A 17,234-nucleotide genomic window follows, 5' to 3' on the forward strand; every position below is an offset into this window, starting at 1 on the left:
TTAAATAAGAATACATTGTTGCCATTAAGGGCCTAGTTAAATCTGGAAGAGCAATTTCTTTTTTTTCTCTTCTTTCTTTCTTTCTTTCTTTTTTTTTTTTTTTTTTTTTTTGTGCTGCATGGAGCCTCTTAAGCATGACTGAATTTGAATTACCTCCCAATTGGTACATGGTAGGGGAGGGTGCTAAAAACCAGACTGAATTTTATTTTTAAAAGTATGGGGTGGTTTTCCCCAAGTGCTTTTCATTCTGTTACAATAAGAGTCTTTATTGAGAATCATGTGGTTTGTCTCTTCATTTTTGTTAAATCATCATTGAGGTACAATTTACATGTAGGAAATCCAAAAGACATGTGTCCCAGTATGCAGGGATGAGTTCTGACATATGCATAGATATCAAGATACAGTTTATCCACTGCAGTTTAGATACAGAACTTTGTAACCCCAACATTCTCTTGTACTTTTTGTAGTCGACCCCCTCCCTCACCCCCAACCTCTGAAACCACTTATCTATTTCCCTGCAGTTTTTCCTTTTCCAAAATGCCATAGAAAGGGAATCAGCTGGTCAAGTAGCCTTTTGAATTTGGCCTCTTTCTCCTAATATAATGCATCTGAGATGTAGCCATGTTTTTGCATGTGTTTGAATTGCAGCTTCCTATTCCACTGTGTTGCTGTACCACACATTGTCTGTCCATTCACCAGCCTGACGGGCATTTGGGTTTTTTTCTACTTTTGGTTGTTATGAGCAGTGCTGCAGTGAATATGCACACATGAGTCTTTGTGTGGACAGACGTTTTCATTTCTCCCGGGTAGGTAACTGGAAGCAGGATTGCTTGAATGGCATTCTAAAGGAATTCCGTTTTCATCTAGTATGTCTGGGGTGGGGGTGGGGATCCATGGGTGTATTTGAAGCAGTGGGGATAAATGGACAGATTGTTTCACAAAGATCCTCAGGACAGTGAAGAGCGTGGGGCCAGTCTGGTTGGGGAATTGTTGCTTTTCTATCCACCTGCGGCAAACATGCCCCTTGCATCACTCGTCAGTGGAATGGGTCTGGAACATAGTAACCCAAAGACTCTGTTTATGGATGGACCACCCCTCCCCAAGTACCTGAGAGAAAATCATCTTCGTCCATGGACTGAGTGGAAATGAAAGGGAATCACCATTATTTTTATATGCTCTAAGGATGTATCATTAATGCTTTTCCCATGCCTTTAATTACCCTTTGATCTTCCTTCTTTTCCTTTTTATTTACTCTGATGTTTCAGTCATGGCATGGCAAGGGAAGAAAGGGGTTCAAATGCAGCTGGCCACTTTTTCCCCCTTTTGTGTGGTTTTGGAAAAGGATAAAATACTTGTAGTGGCAGTATTTAAACACACACACACACACACACACACACACACACAAAGCTTAATATTGTATAGACAGCTTCCTCCTAAACCATTTTTTAGAATCCACATTCAACAAAATTAACAATCCATTCCAGTAATACCTTCTAGGTCTACTTTGAAAGATTATTGACATGATTTAAATCAACTGAAAATTAGAAGCACAGGATCTTTCAGTTCAAAGAGACCTTAAGAGAACCAGCTCAAAGCACCATTTGCACATGAGAAGAGAGACCCAGAGAAGTTGAGAACTGTTGCTGTCTTGGGGGCAGGACCATGTGTTTCCCCAGAACAGGAAGGAAGAGATCTGTGTGTGTTTATAATTGGGAAAATTGCCTCAGGCTTTTTATACATTGAAAAATAAAAATAGTCATAATAGGACAAAACTTGAATTTCAGAGAGAACAGCAGTAGTTAGGAGCTATTAAATAGGAACATATGTGAAAAGATGGGGCAGAGTAATTTCTTGGTAACAGGTGCTGTGAGATTTTTAATATTTTGTCTACTTTTGTGATGATATTGAAATATTTTGACACTAAGATCCAGTCCGGCTGTTTAGCAAGCATATTATTTTAATGTTGACTATTTTGAATGCCCTGAACTGCCAACAGTTTGTTTTTTTCTTATAAATAAATCTCCTGTTAATTTTAACTGTATAACATGGGAGATGTATTTGGGAAAACCGATGATGCTTTAAAACCCTCTACCCAGACACATGCCAGGCTTCCCTGGTCCCTCTGGCATTTTGCTGACAGACACTTCTGCAAAACCAAAATAAGCAACTGAGAGACATAAGCCCGTGCTGAGATGATGCAATAACTCCCACCACTATAAATCCACAGCTCTGTCAAAAGTCAGTTCATTTTCCATGTCCTCAGCATATATGCTAATATATAATGACACACAGTTAAAAATGCTGATTATCCACTGTTTTTTCACTCTTTGCTTTAGGCATTTACTGTATTTTTTGCACTATAAGATGCACCTGACCATAAGATGCACCTAGGTTTCAGAGGAGGAAAACAAGAAAAAAAATATTCTGAACCAAAATGTGTACTAAAATATTTAATAAAATATAACAGACTAATAGTTCAATCATGTAAAGTGCACAGCCGTCAACAGCAGTATTATGAAACATCATCACTGTCTTTAACAAATGAGAAGAGACTTTAAGGTTCAAGTGCTCTTCTAATTTTCTGGGAACCCCAAGAACTCATCATCTCTAGTGTCAGAATTTATGGGGGCCTTAATAACAGGCATTGAGGGAGTTAAGAGGTATCACTGGTTTTAACAGTCACTGAGAGTATCACTATCCTAGTTACAGGTTCTGGGGTACTATCCCTAGTGCCTGTTATGGCTAGTGACACCCCTTAACTCCCTCAGTGCCTGTGTTACTACTAGAATAGTGACCCAACCGTAACTCCCTTTATATTCTACAAACTTCAGCATTTATGGCTGCTCACCCAGTTACTGCTGGCCTCCTCACACAGAAATCTGCTGTGCACTGGAAACAGTATGGAGGTAGACGGGACAGCTGTAGCATCTAATGGAGCCAGGAGCCAGCTGAGAACGTGTTACTTCAGCTCCATTCATCTGCCTCTCATGATGGGCAGAGCTTAAGACGTGGTGGGTGATTGGTGATTGGAGGCAGTCCTACAGACACAGACCCCACCCAGTGTCAAAGACAATTGGCAATTGGCACTGTGCCTCATACCCATTATTAGCCTCAGCTGATTCGACAGGTCAGCGGTTATAGCTGGGAGTGTTAGGCAGCTCTCGGCACTCTCCCAGGTCCCAGATGATGAGCAGAGGTGGATGGCAACTGACCAGATGCCCTGAGATTTAGCAGTAAAGTGGGACATTTAAGCATCCCCAGGGGTTTTGTGTGGGCCCACTGCTTCCTCTTCTAACAGCTGTTGCCACCGCTGACAGGTCGGGTAATACACATCATGGTCTGTGACGCTATATTCGCTCCATAAGATGCACAGACATTTCCCCCACTTTCGGTGAAAAAAAAAAAATGTCTTATGGAGCAAAAAATACGATATATGTTTTCAACAACAGAAGGACTGAGGGCTCAGGAAAGAGGAAGGTGGAAGAAACAAAAGAGCATAGCAACTTCAGAAATTCACAAGGAATAAAGAGAAGGTGATCAAGGTGTCATTTTATTACTGATGAGAGCTGACGTAAAGGACAGGATGGGGCTGAGATGAGCAGGCATAATAGGTTTCTTCATTTTGAACCCCAGAATTAGACATGCCCACCCACTCCAGGCAGCATGGAACAGCTGTACTTCTCCTGCGTGGGGGCCCCTCCCTGTAGGATGCTCAGTGCAAGGTGTTTGCTCCCAAGACTGCAGAGAGGGATGGGACTCAGCCACACAAGCTTGTCCCTTCTCCCAACTCAGTAATCATATAAGTCATACCACCTCCCTGTGGGGAGAGGCTGGAGGCTAAGAGTTTTCAGGAAACTTTTCTGGAAATAAGTATCCCCTTCTTAGGTAGATGAGATAGGGGAGGTATCAAGGTAGTGACCCTTTTGAAATTTCAATCTGGGAAGTTAAATTTTCTGTGTCTGGGAAGTTGAGAGAATGAAAGGAGACATATGTAAAGCACCAACCATGGAAACTGGCAGACTGACACAGTAAGTGCAAAAAAAATCAAAAAACAAAGCAAAAACAAAGAAAAAGCAATTTCATTCAATCTTCATTTGGATATTTCTACATGTTCCTTCCATTTCTGATCTACTGAATTTGAGATATCTGTGCCAGAAGTTATAGGCACTTGGATTTATGATTTTTGTAATGCAGGAGAAAATTAACTAGTTAATTTGTTGCTTAGTTTGGAAATTAAGCATTTAAACCCCTCTAGAGTGCTGGAGGCTGACCCTGAGGAGACCAGTAGGAAATGGAGAGGCCAGAGGCTAAGGAGGAAAACTAGGAAAGTGGGCAACACAGAAGTCAAGGAGAGGGATCACTTCAGGAAGGAGGAAGGAGTCAATGTGTCAGATGCTGCAGAAGGACCAGGTCGGGTAGGATAGGAAATGAAGGTATGGAGCACTTACTATATGCTAGGCACTGTGCTATTTGCTCATGTACAATATCTACTTAATTCTCAAACCACTACCTTTATTTTATAGATTAGGGAAGTGAGAGACACAAAAGTTTAGTGTCAGCTTGACTTAGGTCACATAGCTGGAATGTGACATAGTTGGGACTCAGATCCCTGCCATCTGACTCTTATCTACGGAGCTCCCCTTCCTCCTCGAAGACTTACTTATGCCCATGTGTGGGGGGAGCAGTGTGGGTTGAGAGGGAGGCAGGCATGAGGGAAGAGGAAAGAGGAGAGCTAGTGGAGGAGGGTAGGCCGAGGTTTGTCTGGCTCGGTTGGTTGGTGTGCTTTAAGACAACAGAGACTTCAGCACTAATCAATGATGGTAGGGGCTCAAAAAGAGCTGGAGAGTGGAGACATTGAGAGGAAATGTAGAAGATAGTGGGCAGGTTTGCATGTGAAGGGGGTGAACCTTAGTAAGGAGAGCCCCTCCTCCTTTGTGACAGGCTAGAGCACAACTAATTGAATTTCTAAGTTTAATGTCAGAACATTGAGGAAGTTTTCTTCTGACCTCATTTCTCTCTATCCCTCCTGCTCCTCCCCATTCCCCACCACCTACCCACTTTTCTGCCTGGAACGTCCAGCTTCCCCTTCAAGTTTTTGTTTTTGTCACTCTCCTGTGCCCTCAGACAGAATATTTCCTCTGGGCTTCCAGGAGCTTTGGATATCTCTTCCATCCACAGGCACTGCTGTGTGTGCACAGCAGGACCCAGCCCTCACCGGCTGGTTGTGACTTCATGCTCAGTAAGCATGAGTAAATTCAGTTTGCTCTAAGACATGGAGCCATTCTGCAGGAGCTTAAGGTTTGGAAAGGGACAAAGATAAGTGCCCAAATGATTATAATAAAAGTCATATGTGAGAAGGAAGGGTACTGTGGACTTTATTGGTGGGGAGTGGAGGAGGGAAGAGAGAAAGAGACTACTTGCATGAGTGATAGGCTGAGAAAATATAAGGAGTGTGGTTTTGAGCTAGTTGTAGAAGGACAGGCATACTTTCATCTGACAACCATAAGGAATAGGCCATTTAATATGGGGGAAGTAGCATCAGAAATGACACAAAGCTTATTTGGGGAATATGGGACAGTCCATTTGGTCTGAAGGGTGGACTGCAACCAGAGGGTTCATGATGCAATGGAAGGGCTTGAGTGCAGGGCTAAGAAATTCTCTTTACTTGACTCCATTGAGAGTAACTTTCTCTTTTTATATTTACCTGATCAGAAACATTATAGACATACCCAAAAACTGTTTTAAGCAGTCTTTTGGACTTAGCCAAGAAGTTTTTCCTAAGAGTTTAGAAATTATACCTACCATTTTCATTCCAGAAACTAGGCATACCAATATCCACACATTCTGCTGACAATACCTTTGAGCATATAAGCAAAAGCGTGTCACTGACTGTGTCATACTGGGGGTGGGAAGGTGAACCATTGGTGAGCTTACTCTTGCAGTGGTAGAATTGGGACCAACACTAGGTTTCTCACTACTTGTAAATCACTATTCTTAGTAACTCATTCTAGACAAAAATAAAATAAAAAATAAAACCTCTTTTTTTCTTTCAGTTAAGAAAAAGAAGCCTAAACTATTAAATAAATTTGATAAGACTATTAAAGCTGAACTTGATGCTGCAGAAAAACTCCGTAAAAGGGTAGGTTGATGTTTTTGTTCTAAGCAGAAACATACAATGGTTTAGTTGTTAAATAAATTCAAAATTACTTTTGATTTGTTTTTAAAAAATGTTAAGAGCAACAACCTTTGAATAAAGTGGGTTTCTTCTCCCCAGCGACATTCTCATTCCAAGTGAAATGAATCAATTGAAAAGAAAAATTGCAGCTGTAATGGCCAAGTAGAAATAGAGCTTACCTTCAGGCCAGCAGACTTGGGAGCCAGCCCACTTCCATCATGTCCAAGCCCGTGGCTTTGAGCAAATCAGCGGGCTGTTCTGAGCCTCAGTTGTCTTAGTTTAAAAAATGAGAATAATAATAATTGTACTTCCTACCTGGTTTTTGTAAAAGTCAAATGAGATTAGGGGAAAAAAGCATCAATACTGTCAAGTACCATATAAGTGGAGCTTTTAATTTTATAGCACCTCGACGCAAAAGAAAAAATAAGTCCAGAACTTTTTGAATAGTTACTGTTAGGTAAAATGGCATTAGGTTTAACATTCTTCCTACTTGGGGTTAACCTCAGGCACCTCCAGTTTTCAGGGTGACTTTTATGTTTTACTGTGTCATTGGTTTGTTTGAAATTTCAATTGCATTTTTTTCTAGGTATTACAGTTTTTGAAAACAGTGAATTGACACTAGCTTGAAGTTAATTGTTCTCTTAACTTGGTCATATTCATCTAATTGTTGGGTCAAGTATTTGCTATAATGTATTTAATGACATCTTCACTTAATCATCTGCTTGTTCTTCAGAGAAGTTTTTCTTTCTTTACTCTGCACTTGAATTTATACTCAGTGTAATGCTCATTAGTTTTCCTATAATATGCTCTTTTTATCAGTAGACTTTGGATGAAAGAAAAAGGGACCTTGGGACAGTAAATAAATAAGCAACAATATAAAGAATAAAAACACTCAAGTTAGAAACTGATGTGGAACAAGATGTGCTTCTCATACATTGATTGGGAATGTAGGTAACAGCAAGCATGAAGGCTTCTATATGAGCATAAGCCAAGGCTTTGCTTACCCTCATTACCAGCCAATGAAAATGGGGTAACTCCAAAGAATATCACAGCAAGGTCATTGTCCAATAAATTAACCCCATGGAATGAATGATTTCTGAATCTGTCCAGCTTTATAGATTTCCTACTATTTTTAGGAAATTTGCATTTCTTAATAGAGGTGAAGCAGGAATCTTCTTCTTCCGTGACCTTGTTTGCCACTCTCCACTTCCTCTATACTAAATGCCATGTACGCATATGCAGGATGTCTATTCTATCGTATCGGCAGCCGTCCGTCTCGAGAGACGATGGTGTAGCTTCTTAAGAGTCTATCTGCACCGCCGAGAATGGTTGTGCAGTCCGACTCGGGAGTGACACGGTATCTGTCTCCTCCCGTGTTGAATCGACATCTTGCGATGACGCTGGAGTGTCCTCTCCAGTGAAGCTGAAGCTACAGAGCCTGGGCAGTGTGATATGGAGGGTCTGCTGTTGCCCATGCAGCAGACCCCCCCCCCCTCTTCGCAGCTGAAGGGTCCAAGGGAAAGACGGAGTCAATACAGCTTGGCTTCAGGTGCGCCGCAGGAGTTGCCGGTGTTGACTACAACGTCAAACCGCCTTAGGGACTCCGGCTCTGGATTTTCTGTCGGGGTTTACTCCCTTAGCCTTTCCCCTGAAGAGGTATGCCGCAAGGCAGCGGAGGTTTTTTGGAGTCAGAGTTTTCCTTCTCTGATGTGCCCTGACTGGAAGATCGAACCAGCGACACTTAGCTCGCAGGCCGACGCTCAATCCACTGAGCCAAACCAGCCAGGGTATAGGATGTCTATTAATAGGTGACTTTTGGGATAAAGAACAAACAGCTTTAGAGAAGGATTTTTATGTAATTATAATGAATGATAAAGAAGGGCAGATGAGTCAATGGGACATAAACGTGCTGTAACGATCAATGGGGTATTCTCTGAGTTTTCCTTATTTGGAGAAATTATGATGCTTTTCCTCAAGGAGCAACCTGTATCTATAACAGGATAAATAAAGGAGCAAGAAGTGGCTGCGTAGGCAATTCTTGCTTCTGAAACAACAAGAAACAAAATTATTGACTGACTCATCAGCATAATTAAGTCTTTTGGGGTTGTTTTGTAGCAAACTGTGCAAGTGACCGTACTAGAGGAGCGGAGGTCTGGGCTGAGGCAAGCCCTGGGCAGAGGAGGGCCATGCTCAGCTCACACCCTAGCCTGAGCTATCATGCCACATGGAAGTGTGAGGTCACTTTATTTTCCCATCAGAAATGGATATATCAGAATATATTTCAATAATCTTTAAAAATAATAATATTTATTGTGTAAAACTCCATTTCACCCCCAAGAGGGAAAAAAAAACATTTAAAATTATGTGCTGAAGTATTTATTCATTTGTTGGAATTATTTATTATTATAATCGTATTATAAATGAAATAAAAAAAGAGAGAGAAAAGAAAACATGAAGCCAGAGTAAGGCCAGCAGAAGAACGTTCACATGGCAGGCTGTTAACAGCCCTACAGATGAAACGAATGGCAGGCAGGACAAGGGAAGGAGCATTACACTGCAAGGTGAATCGTATTCATCATAATAGCTGTTCTCCACCAAGTGCACAGAGAACGCCCTGCTGTAGATCTTCATGAAGGGTATAATGATGGACTGACTGCACAGCTTCTTCCCTGACGTCACACCCACAGAGTCTACGTCTGCAGGGGTATGTCTTAATGTCCTTCATACCACTGGCCTCATGCCAAAGCAGTGGGTCCCAAGTACATGTTCCTCCAATGAATTGTCTTGGTCTTAAGACAAAATATAAGGTATGTTAAAGAACAGAAGATTTTCATGAAATTTTTACAAGCATTGTATCTTGCTGCTCAGTTTTTTTTAAATAAGAATTTCATAATGTTAGGAGCTATATTCTCTAGTAAGAACCTAGGGAAGGGAAATTTTTTTCAGACTAAGAGCATACATACTTACTTGGACAAATAGTACCTCCTTAAGAAGGCTACACAGCCTCTGTCATAAGGGGGATCCAAAAGATGCCTAGGACAGAGCCAAAATACTCTATTATTGATGGCCAACTAAGGAAATGTCAGACAGAAACAAAATACTTTAGCAAATGTGTTATGAATATTGTTATTCCTATATTTTAAATCTGGTAATGGTGCATTTAGTGTGAATTTCACAAATATAGCCTCAACATTTGCATTTTAAGTTCCATGAGGGTGAAAATGGTCTCCCAAAAGATATCCATCTCCTAATGTCTATCAAGAACCTTGAAGTGTTATTGCATTTGGAGAAAGGGTCTTTGCAGATATGATTATGTTAAGGATCTTGAAATGGAGAGATAGGCTCGGTTATCCAGCTGTGCCCTAAATGCAATCATGTGGGTTTTTTTGTTTTTGTTTTTTATTTATTGTTTTTTCTATTGCAGTTGTCCCACTTTTTCCCCCATTGTTCTAAAAATAAAAATAAGGAACGCTTCACGGATCTGCATGTCATCCTTTCGCAAGGGCCATACTAATCTCTGTATCGTTCCAATTTTAGTATATGTGCTGCCAAAGCGAGCACAATCATATGTTTTCTTATAAGAAAGAGGCAGAGGGAAACTTGATACAGACAAAAGAGAAAGCAAGATGAAGATGAAAGTGGAAATTGGAAAGAAGCATCCACAAGTCAAGAAATGCTGTCAGGAGACCAGGAACAGGTTCTCCCCTGGAACCTCTGGAGGAAGCATGGCTCTGCCGCATCCTGATTTCTGCCCAGTGAAACTGATTTAGACTTCTGTTCCCCTTTAAAACTGTGAGAGAATAACTTGCTGTGGTTTTAAGCCACCAAATTTGTGCTAATTTGTTACAACAGCCATAGGAAACATACTGGGAAGTGCTACTGTAGCAAATACTTGAAAATGTGCAAGTGACTTTGGAGTTGGGTAAAGAGTAGAGGCTGGAAGAATTTTGAGGTGCATGATAGTCAAAGCCTGGATTATTTTAAGCAGACTGTTGGTAGAAATATGGACATTAAAGCTGTTTCTGGTGAGGACTCAGAGGAAGTGAGGGGAACAGTAGAGAAAGCTACTATTCTCGTAGAGAATACATATATTATTACAAACTATATTAATCTGAGTCCAGAGGTAGACATTAAAGGCATTCTGGCAAGGGTCCACAAGGAAATGAGGAACATGTTATTGAAAACTAGAGGAAAGGCAGTCCTTGCTACATGGTGGCAGAAAACTGAATTGTATTTTACTGTCATTGGGAAGTAAAACTTCTAAGTGATGAACTTGGATATTTAACTGAGGAGGTTTTTTCAAGCAATGTGTTGACGGTGTAGCCTAATTTCTTTCTCCTACTTGTAGTAAAATATGAAAGAGATAATTAAGAAAATAAAAAATAGAACATGATAATTTGGGAATTTCTCAGTCTATCCATATTTCTAAAGATGATAAAATTAGGGAATGCACTGTTAGAAAAGCATAGTTGGGAGAGAAAGCTAAAGGTGAGGCTGGACATCCTTTTCCTGAAGAGATTAGGTGTGACTTGTGGATCCACTTAACCATCTCTTGCAGAAGCCAGGAATAGAGATGGGATTATCCTGGAAAGGTCTGTAACTCTTGTCTAATGGTGAGAATTCCTGAGACATAAACAAGAGACCCATAAACTTTTGAGAATATTATACCAGCAGAAGCACTGCCACCTTAAACTGAAAGAGACAGGAAGTACTGAAAAAAAAAAAAGCTGACAGACTCCCAAAATTCTATAGACAAGAAACAAGCTAATGAAACTAATCAACTGCAAACCCATGCTACCCTTTCAGTAGAAAGGAAAGTTAACTTCATAGGCAGAGCCTAGGACCCAGAGGCCAGAGACAAGAAAGCCAGAGCAGAGGACTCAGAGGGCAGAGCCTCGAGCCACGTACCTTGAAACCTAATGGAATTTTCCTTGCTGTATTTTGAAATTGCTTAGAATAAGTGATACCTTGTTTTCTTCCATTTTCCATCTTTTGGAATATAAATGTCCATAAGTGTTATCATATGCTTATCTCACCATGTGTTTTAGAAGCAGATAACTTGTTTTCCAGTTTCACAGATCCACAGATAGAGAAGAATTTTACCCCAGGAATTTTACCCCAGGATGGATTATAAATAGAGTCTCACCCATCCCTGCTTTGGATGAATCAGATGATGAGGTTTGGACTTTGGAGCTAATGAGATTTAGATGAGATTTCAAATCTGAATTGACAATGTAGTATTGGAGACTTTGGAGAATATTGGGGTGGGTAAATCTAGTTTTCATACGAGAGAGATGTGAATTGTTGGAGGCCAGAGGACAAACTCTGGTCGGCTGAAAAATGGTATCCCCAAAAGATAATCACATTCTAATCACTGTACCTGGAAATGTTAGCTTATTTGGGAAAGGGGCTTTTGCATGTAATTAAAGATCTTATGAAGAAGCTGTTTTCCTGGATTATCCTGATAAGCCCTGAAATAATCAGGGTTTTCCAGAGAAACAGAACTAATAAGGCATATAATATAGAGAGACCAAGAAGTCCCACATCCTATCATCTGCAAACTGGAGAACCAAGAAAGCCAGTGGTGTAATTCAGTTTGGGTTTAAAGAACGGAGAGTCAGGGCATCAGTGGTGTAGGTCTCAACCTGAGAATCAGGAGTGCCCATGTCTACGGGCAGGAGAAGATGGATATCTCAACTCAAGCAAAAAGAATTCTTTTCTCTGCCTCTGTTCTATTCAAGACCTCTCCAGATTGGATGATGCCTACCCCAGTGATGAGAATTGTCTTCTTTATTTGGTCTACTGATTCAAACGCTAATCTCTTCTTGAGACATCATCACAGACACACTTAGAAATAATGTTTTAGCAGCTATCTGGGCATCCCTTAGCCCGTCAAGTTTGACACAAAAAATTAATTATCACAGGCCCCAATTTTGTGCTTTCAATAAAGAGGCAGATGGAGATTTAATACAGATGGAAGAGAAGAAATATACACAGGGGAGAAAGTGATATGAAAATGGAAGCAGAGAGGAGGATGCTGTGGCCATGTGCCCGGGAATGCTAACAGCCATCAGAAGCTGAAAGAGGCAAGCTACAGATTCTCCCCCACAGCTTTCAGGGGAAATGCAGCCCTGCTGAAACCTTGATTCCAGCTCAGTGAAACTGATTTTGGACTTCTCTTCCTCGGAATTGTGAGAGAATTAATATCTGTTGCTTTAAGCCACCAACTTTGTGCTCATTTGTTATAGTATTGTTATAGCAACCACAGGAATCTAATTCGGGGTAGTTAGAAGAGAGTACCATAGAAAAAGATACTTAATATGAATTCTTCGTTTCTTAAAGTTATTCACAGAAGAAATAAAGTACTGGTTGAAAAAACAAACTCTTATTCAAAATATACAAGAAACTCTTAAAATTCAATAATAGGAAAACATGAGCTAAAGACACCTGACCAGAGAAGAGATACAGATGACAAATGAGTATAAGATGTTCCATGTCATGTTATCAGGGAAATGCAAATTAAAACAGCAATGAGGTACTGCTACACACCTATTAGAATGGCCAAAATCTGATCACTGACAACACCAAATGCTGGCAAGGATGTGGAACAGGAGCTATCATTTATTGCTTGTGGGAACGCAGAATACTACAGCCACTTTGGAAGACAGTTTTGTGATTTCTTACAAAACTAAATATACTCTTATACAATCTAGAAATCCTGTTCTTTGAAAATTACCCAAAGGAGTTGAAAACTTATATCCATACCAAAACCTGCACATGGATATTTGTAGCAGCTTAATTCATAATTGCCAACACTTGGAAGGAATCAAATGTCCTTTAGTAGGTGAATGGATAAATTAACTGTGTTATGACAATCAAGTATTACTCAGCACTAAAAATAAAAAAAAAAAAAAAGTGATATCAAGCCATGAGAAGGTATGCATATTATTAACAAAAAAAAAGAGGTTAATCTGAAAAGGCTTCCTACTGTATGAATCTAATTGTATAACATTCTGGAGAAGGTAAAACGATGGAGACAGTAAAAATATCAGTGGTTTCCGAGGGTGAGTGTTGGGGTACAGAGTGGGAGGGAGGGGTGAGTAGGCAAAGCATAGAAAAGTGTTAGGGCAGTGAAAGTAATCTTTGTGATACCATAATGGTAGATACAGACAGCATGCGTTTATCTAGACCCATACAATGCACAACACCAAGTATGAACCCTAAGGTAAATCATGGACTTTGGGTGATTATGATGTGTCAAGGTAGGTCCATTGATTGTAACAAATATACCACTCTGATGCAGTACGTTGATTATGGGGGAGGCTGTGCTTGTGTTGGGCTAGTGGTATATGTGAAACCTGTGCTTCCCTCTCAGTTTTGCTGTGAATCTAATACTGTTTTAAATAATTAATATTGTGAAAGGGACAGCATATTTTAAATAGTGATACAATTATTTCTGACAATAAATATGAGAATGTGTTCCTGGTTTGATTTATCTCTACCTCCAAGTCCTCATTTACTTTACATTAACCTGCCTGTCTATCAGGCAAGAGACGTATCTGGGATGAGCCCCATTATCACGCGCTGGCACACATGTCCCCCACACACCACAGAAATAGCAGCACCACCAACAACAATAAGTAGCAATGTTCAATGCTTTCTGTGCACTCTGTAGTGTCTACAAGCTGTTTGTGTATGTTTTCGGATTTGACCTTTATAGCAGCTCCACAAGGTAGTCAAGGGCCCTCACTATCCCCATGTTCCAGGTGAGGCACCTAAGGCAATGTTATCAGTAACTTGTCGTAGGTCCCACACCTTCTGAGTGGTGGAGCCCAGGCTCTCACCAGTCAGCCTGGCTTCAGAGCCTGCGTGCAGAACCACTACCCTATGCGTATGTTTTCCACCAGCCCCTCACTGCCAAGGATGGCCCTTGTGAGAGGGTCAAGACAACCTCCTTCTTCCGTGGTATCTAGGTCAAGGGATGATTTTAAGGCACTTGAACATAGAGGCTGCCTCACTCCTCTCTATTTAGCCTGGTCTTTTGCAAGTAAGTGTAAGTACCAATTGGTAGGCTGTACAGTTTGCTTTGAACAGTCACACTGGGAGGTAAACTTTGTAGTATGAAAACTCACTCAATGGGGGGCAAAACTTAGAAACTGCAGAGAGCTTGCACTTACATGTGCAGTGAACGAATTTACCAATTTATTGTGAACTGAGGGTCTGGGAAAGTCTAAACCAAAAAATCTGTCTCTATCCCGTGGCTGCAAATATCCTTGATCTGCTGCCATCTGTTGGAAACCAGGGGACATGTGTCTGACCCTGTGGAATGGTGTTGATGGAGCGAGGAGGGGAAAGGGTTCCTCCACCCTGTGCCAAGACCCTCACCAGGTGTACCTGTGGCACATGCCCCGTTCCTTTCCATGCAGTGGTAGTCAGAAACCTATCAAGGTGCCCGGCCCATCTTCTTACGGGCCCATGTGAGCTCTGGAGGGGTCGCATGACACTGAGGCAGCAAGACACTCCAGGCAGCTGGATGAGTCAAATCAACCCTGATGTCCAATGGGTAACAGGAGCCACAGCCAAACGACTCTCACATTCTGCATGCTTATTCCCTGTCATTCTAACAACTGCTTCAGACTTTTCATCACAAACCCCAAGATATTCCAGCTGCCAGCAGTATTATTTCCCCAACTTGAAACCTAAATATTTTCTTCAAGAATACATGTAGGAATTATACATATAGAAGGAAAATGCAGCTTCTTTAACAAAGACTCATATTACGTCATTTGTCAGGTTTTTGTCTTTTGAAAGATAAGGTATACTCCTGTTCATTTCTAGTTTTGTTTCCATGATACATTTAATTTTTTAAAAATCTTAGACAAAACTGTCTTTAAATTCAGAATGGGGTCTAGAAAATTTTGACAGAATTACTTGGTGAATATTTAATACTATATTGAATAGCATTATACATTTAAATTTATTGTTTTATGAAATTACTTCTTCCTAACAGGGAAAAGTTGAGGAAGCAATGACTGCATTTGAAGAACTAATTCGTAAATACCCTCAGAGTCCACGGGCGAGATACGGGAAGGCACAGGTACTCTAGTGCCCTTCTACTTCAATAACTGTTTGATGTCCTTGTGTTCTGTGTAATCGGATTTCTCACCACCCACTATGTATTTGCATTTTCTTTTTTCTCCTTATAACTTTTATATAGCATCAATGTCTCATGCATATGCATAAACTCAAGCAATAAATACTGGTTTAAATAAGACAATTATTGCTGAATTTAGAAACATTTTTCTGCCCCACCCCATATGGCATCTCTCTGGCTTTGGAAAGAAAATAAAGAATAACACTTTGGTTGTTGATTTTCCATCACTGCTTTGTCCCATTCCATTTAGATCCACCGTATAATTTTCACATTAGGCTCCTGAGAGCTTTAAGAACCTCCATTCAAGAGGTTGCAAGTAGCCTTAGGAAAGACTTTAAAAATTAAAGTGAAATGTACTTGTGTTCTCTGAAGTTTCTTTCAGCTGACTTCTTTCTTACAGCTACCTTCTCCCTAAAGCCCCTCTCACCATCTCCATTTCTACCTTTCTCTGTCTTCCAGCTCCTCATTTCATGAAACTTGTTCACTTTCATCTGTAGCAACATAAACCCACTATGTGCACATCCTGTTTGAGGCCCTAGGATTGTCATGAACACTCCAGAGATCTCTGTCCTGTTAGAGCTTGGATTCCAGTGGAAGACATTTTAAAATTTACTTAGCTCAAAAATTATTTAGTGAAAACCCACAATGTGTAAAGCCCTGTTTAGGCACCGCAGATGCAGCCATCAACAAAACATGTAGTTTTCATTGTAATGGCAAAGATAGTGCATAAGACAAATAAGTAAAATACATATGCCTCCTAGTGCTAAGTGCTAAGGAGAACCAATGTAAAGCAGAGAAAAACCTAGAACATGGAAAGAAGATGAAATATAGGACAGGCGGCAAGGAAAGTTCTACTGAATAGGTGGTATTTGAGCAAAGCCTTGAAAGTCTTTACAAATAAATGTATATTCAAAAAATATTACAGTGTTAAAAATAAATGTTAAATCCTCTTACACAATAGTACATGCCATAAAGAAAATAAGGGAATGGAATAAAGAGCATACCTATTAAGATTTGGGGGCTGCAGGTTATGTGACAGAGCAGATAGCACTTCAGAAAAGGTGATCAGGCTCTTGCTGGTGTGGCTCAGTTGGTTGGAGCATCGTGACATACACCAAAAGGTTGCAAGTTTGATTCCTAGTCAGGGCACATGCCTGAGTTTTGGGTTCAGACCCCAGTCAGGGCACATATGGGAGGCAACCAATTGATGTTTCTCTCTCACATCAATGTCTCTCTCTCCCTCCCTCTCTCTAAAATCAATAAACATTTAAAATAAGAAAAAAAAAAAAAAGAAAGAAAAAGTGATCAGAAAAGGCCCCTGTGGGAGGTGACAAGTGGCTGAGACATGACAAGGTTGTGAAAGGAGCTGATGGGGCCGAAGGAACAGCAGGAGTAAAGGCCGTCATATAGGGAAACAATCTTGGCGTAATGAGCTCCAGGACAGAAAGGAGGGCTGCTAAGGGACACTGAAGTAGAAGTGAGGCCAGGGCCTCACAGATTGCATGCTCTATGCCTTGGGAAGCCATTGAAGGGTTAATGCATGGGTGTGGCTGTCTTAATTTTTTTTTCATAAAGTTTGCTTTGGCTGCTGGGTGGAGAAGGTATTATGGCAGCAAAAGTAGAAGCAAGAATGGAAGACTATTGGCAGGTACACTTGAGATGCCATCGTTCAGCCTTTGGTCATGACCTTGGAAATGGTAACTGGGCAGAGGGCTTGATGATGGATTAGCTGTAAGCTCAGAGAAAGGAGAGGAGTCCGGGGTGACTCCTGGGTTTCTGGTTTGGCCAGCTGAGGAGAGGACAGTGCCACTTTCTGACCAGGAAGATCGGTAGAGGAACAGGCTTGAGAAGGTACAAAATCAAGAGTCTGATTTTGGTCCTGTTATGTCTGCGATGCCTGTTAGA

General features: G+C 40.8%; 1 protein-coding gene and 1 non-coding gene across 8 annotated transcripts in view; one reads left to right on the top strand and one right to left on the bottom strand.

Moving 5' to 3' along the window:
* ASPH (aspartate beta-hydroxylase) overlaps nucleotides 1-17,234 on the top strand; it is a 217,355-nt gene that overhangs the window by 125,794 nt on the left and 74,327 nt on the right. For all 7 annotated transcript variants that reach the window (XM_090283644.1, XM_090283646.1, XM_090283642.1 and 4 more), the window contains 2 exons: nucleotides 6,054-6,139; nucleotides 15,186-15,272. In XM_090283644.1, the coding sequence (XP_090139770.1) occupies nucleotides 6,054-6,139; nucleotides 15,186-15,272 (173 nt within the window). The remainder of the gene's footprint in view (nucleotides 1-6,053; nucleotides 6,140-15,185; nucleotides 15,273-17,234) is intronic.
* Nucleotides 9,633-9,736, bottom strand: LOC150004353 (U6 spliceosomal RNA). Its single transcript, XR_016512473.1, has one exon. It is a non-coding gene; the product is annotated as a U6 spliceosomal RNA (small nuclear RNA).

Source organism: Furipterus horrens, unplaced genomic scaffold (genome assembly GCF_987537825.1).
Source record: "Furipterus horrens unplaced genomic scaffold, mFurHor1.1.pri manual_scaffold_7, whole genome shotgun sequence".
NCBI lineage: Eukaryota > Metazoa > Chordata > Mammalia > Chiroptera > Furipteridae > Furipterus > Furipterus horrens.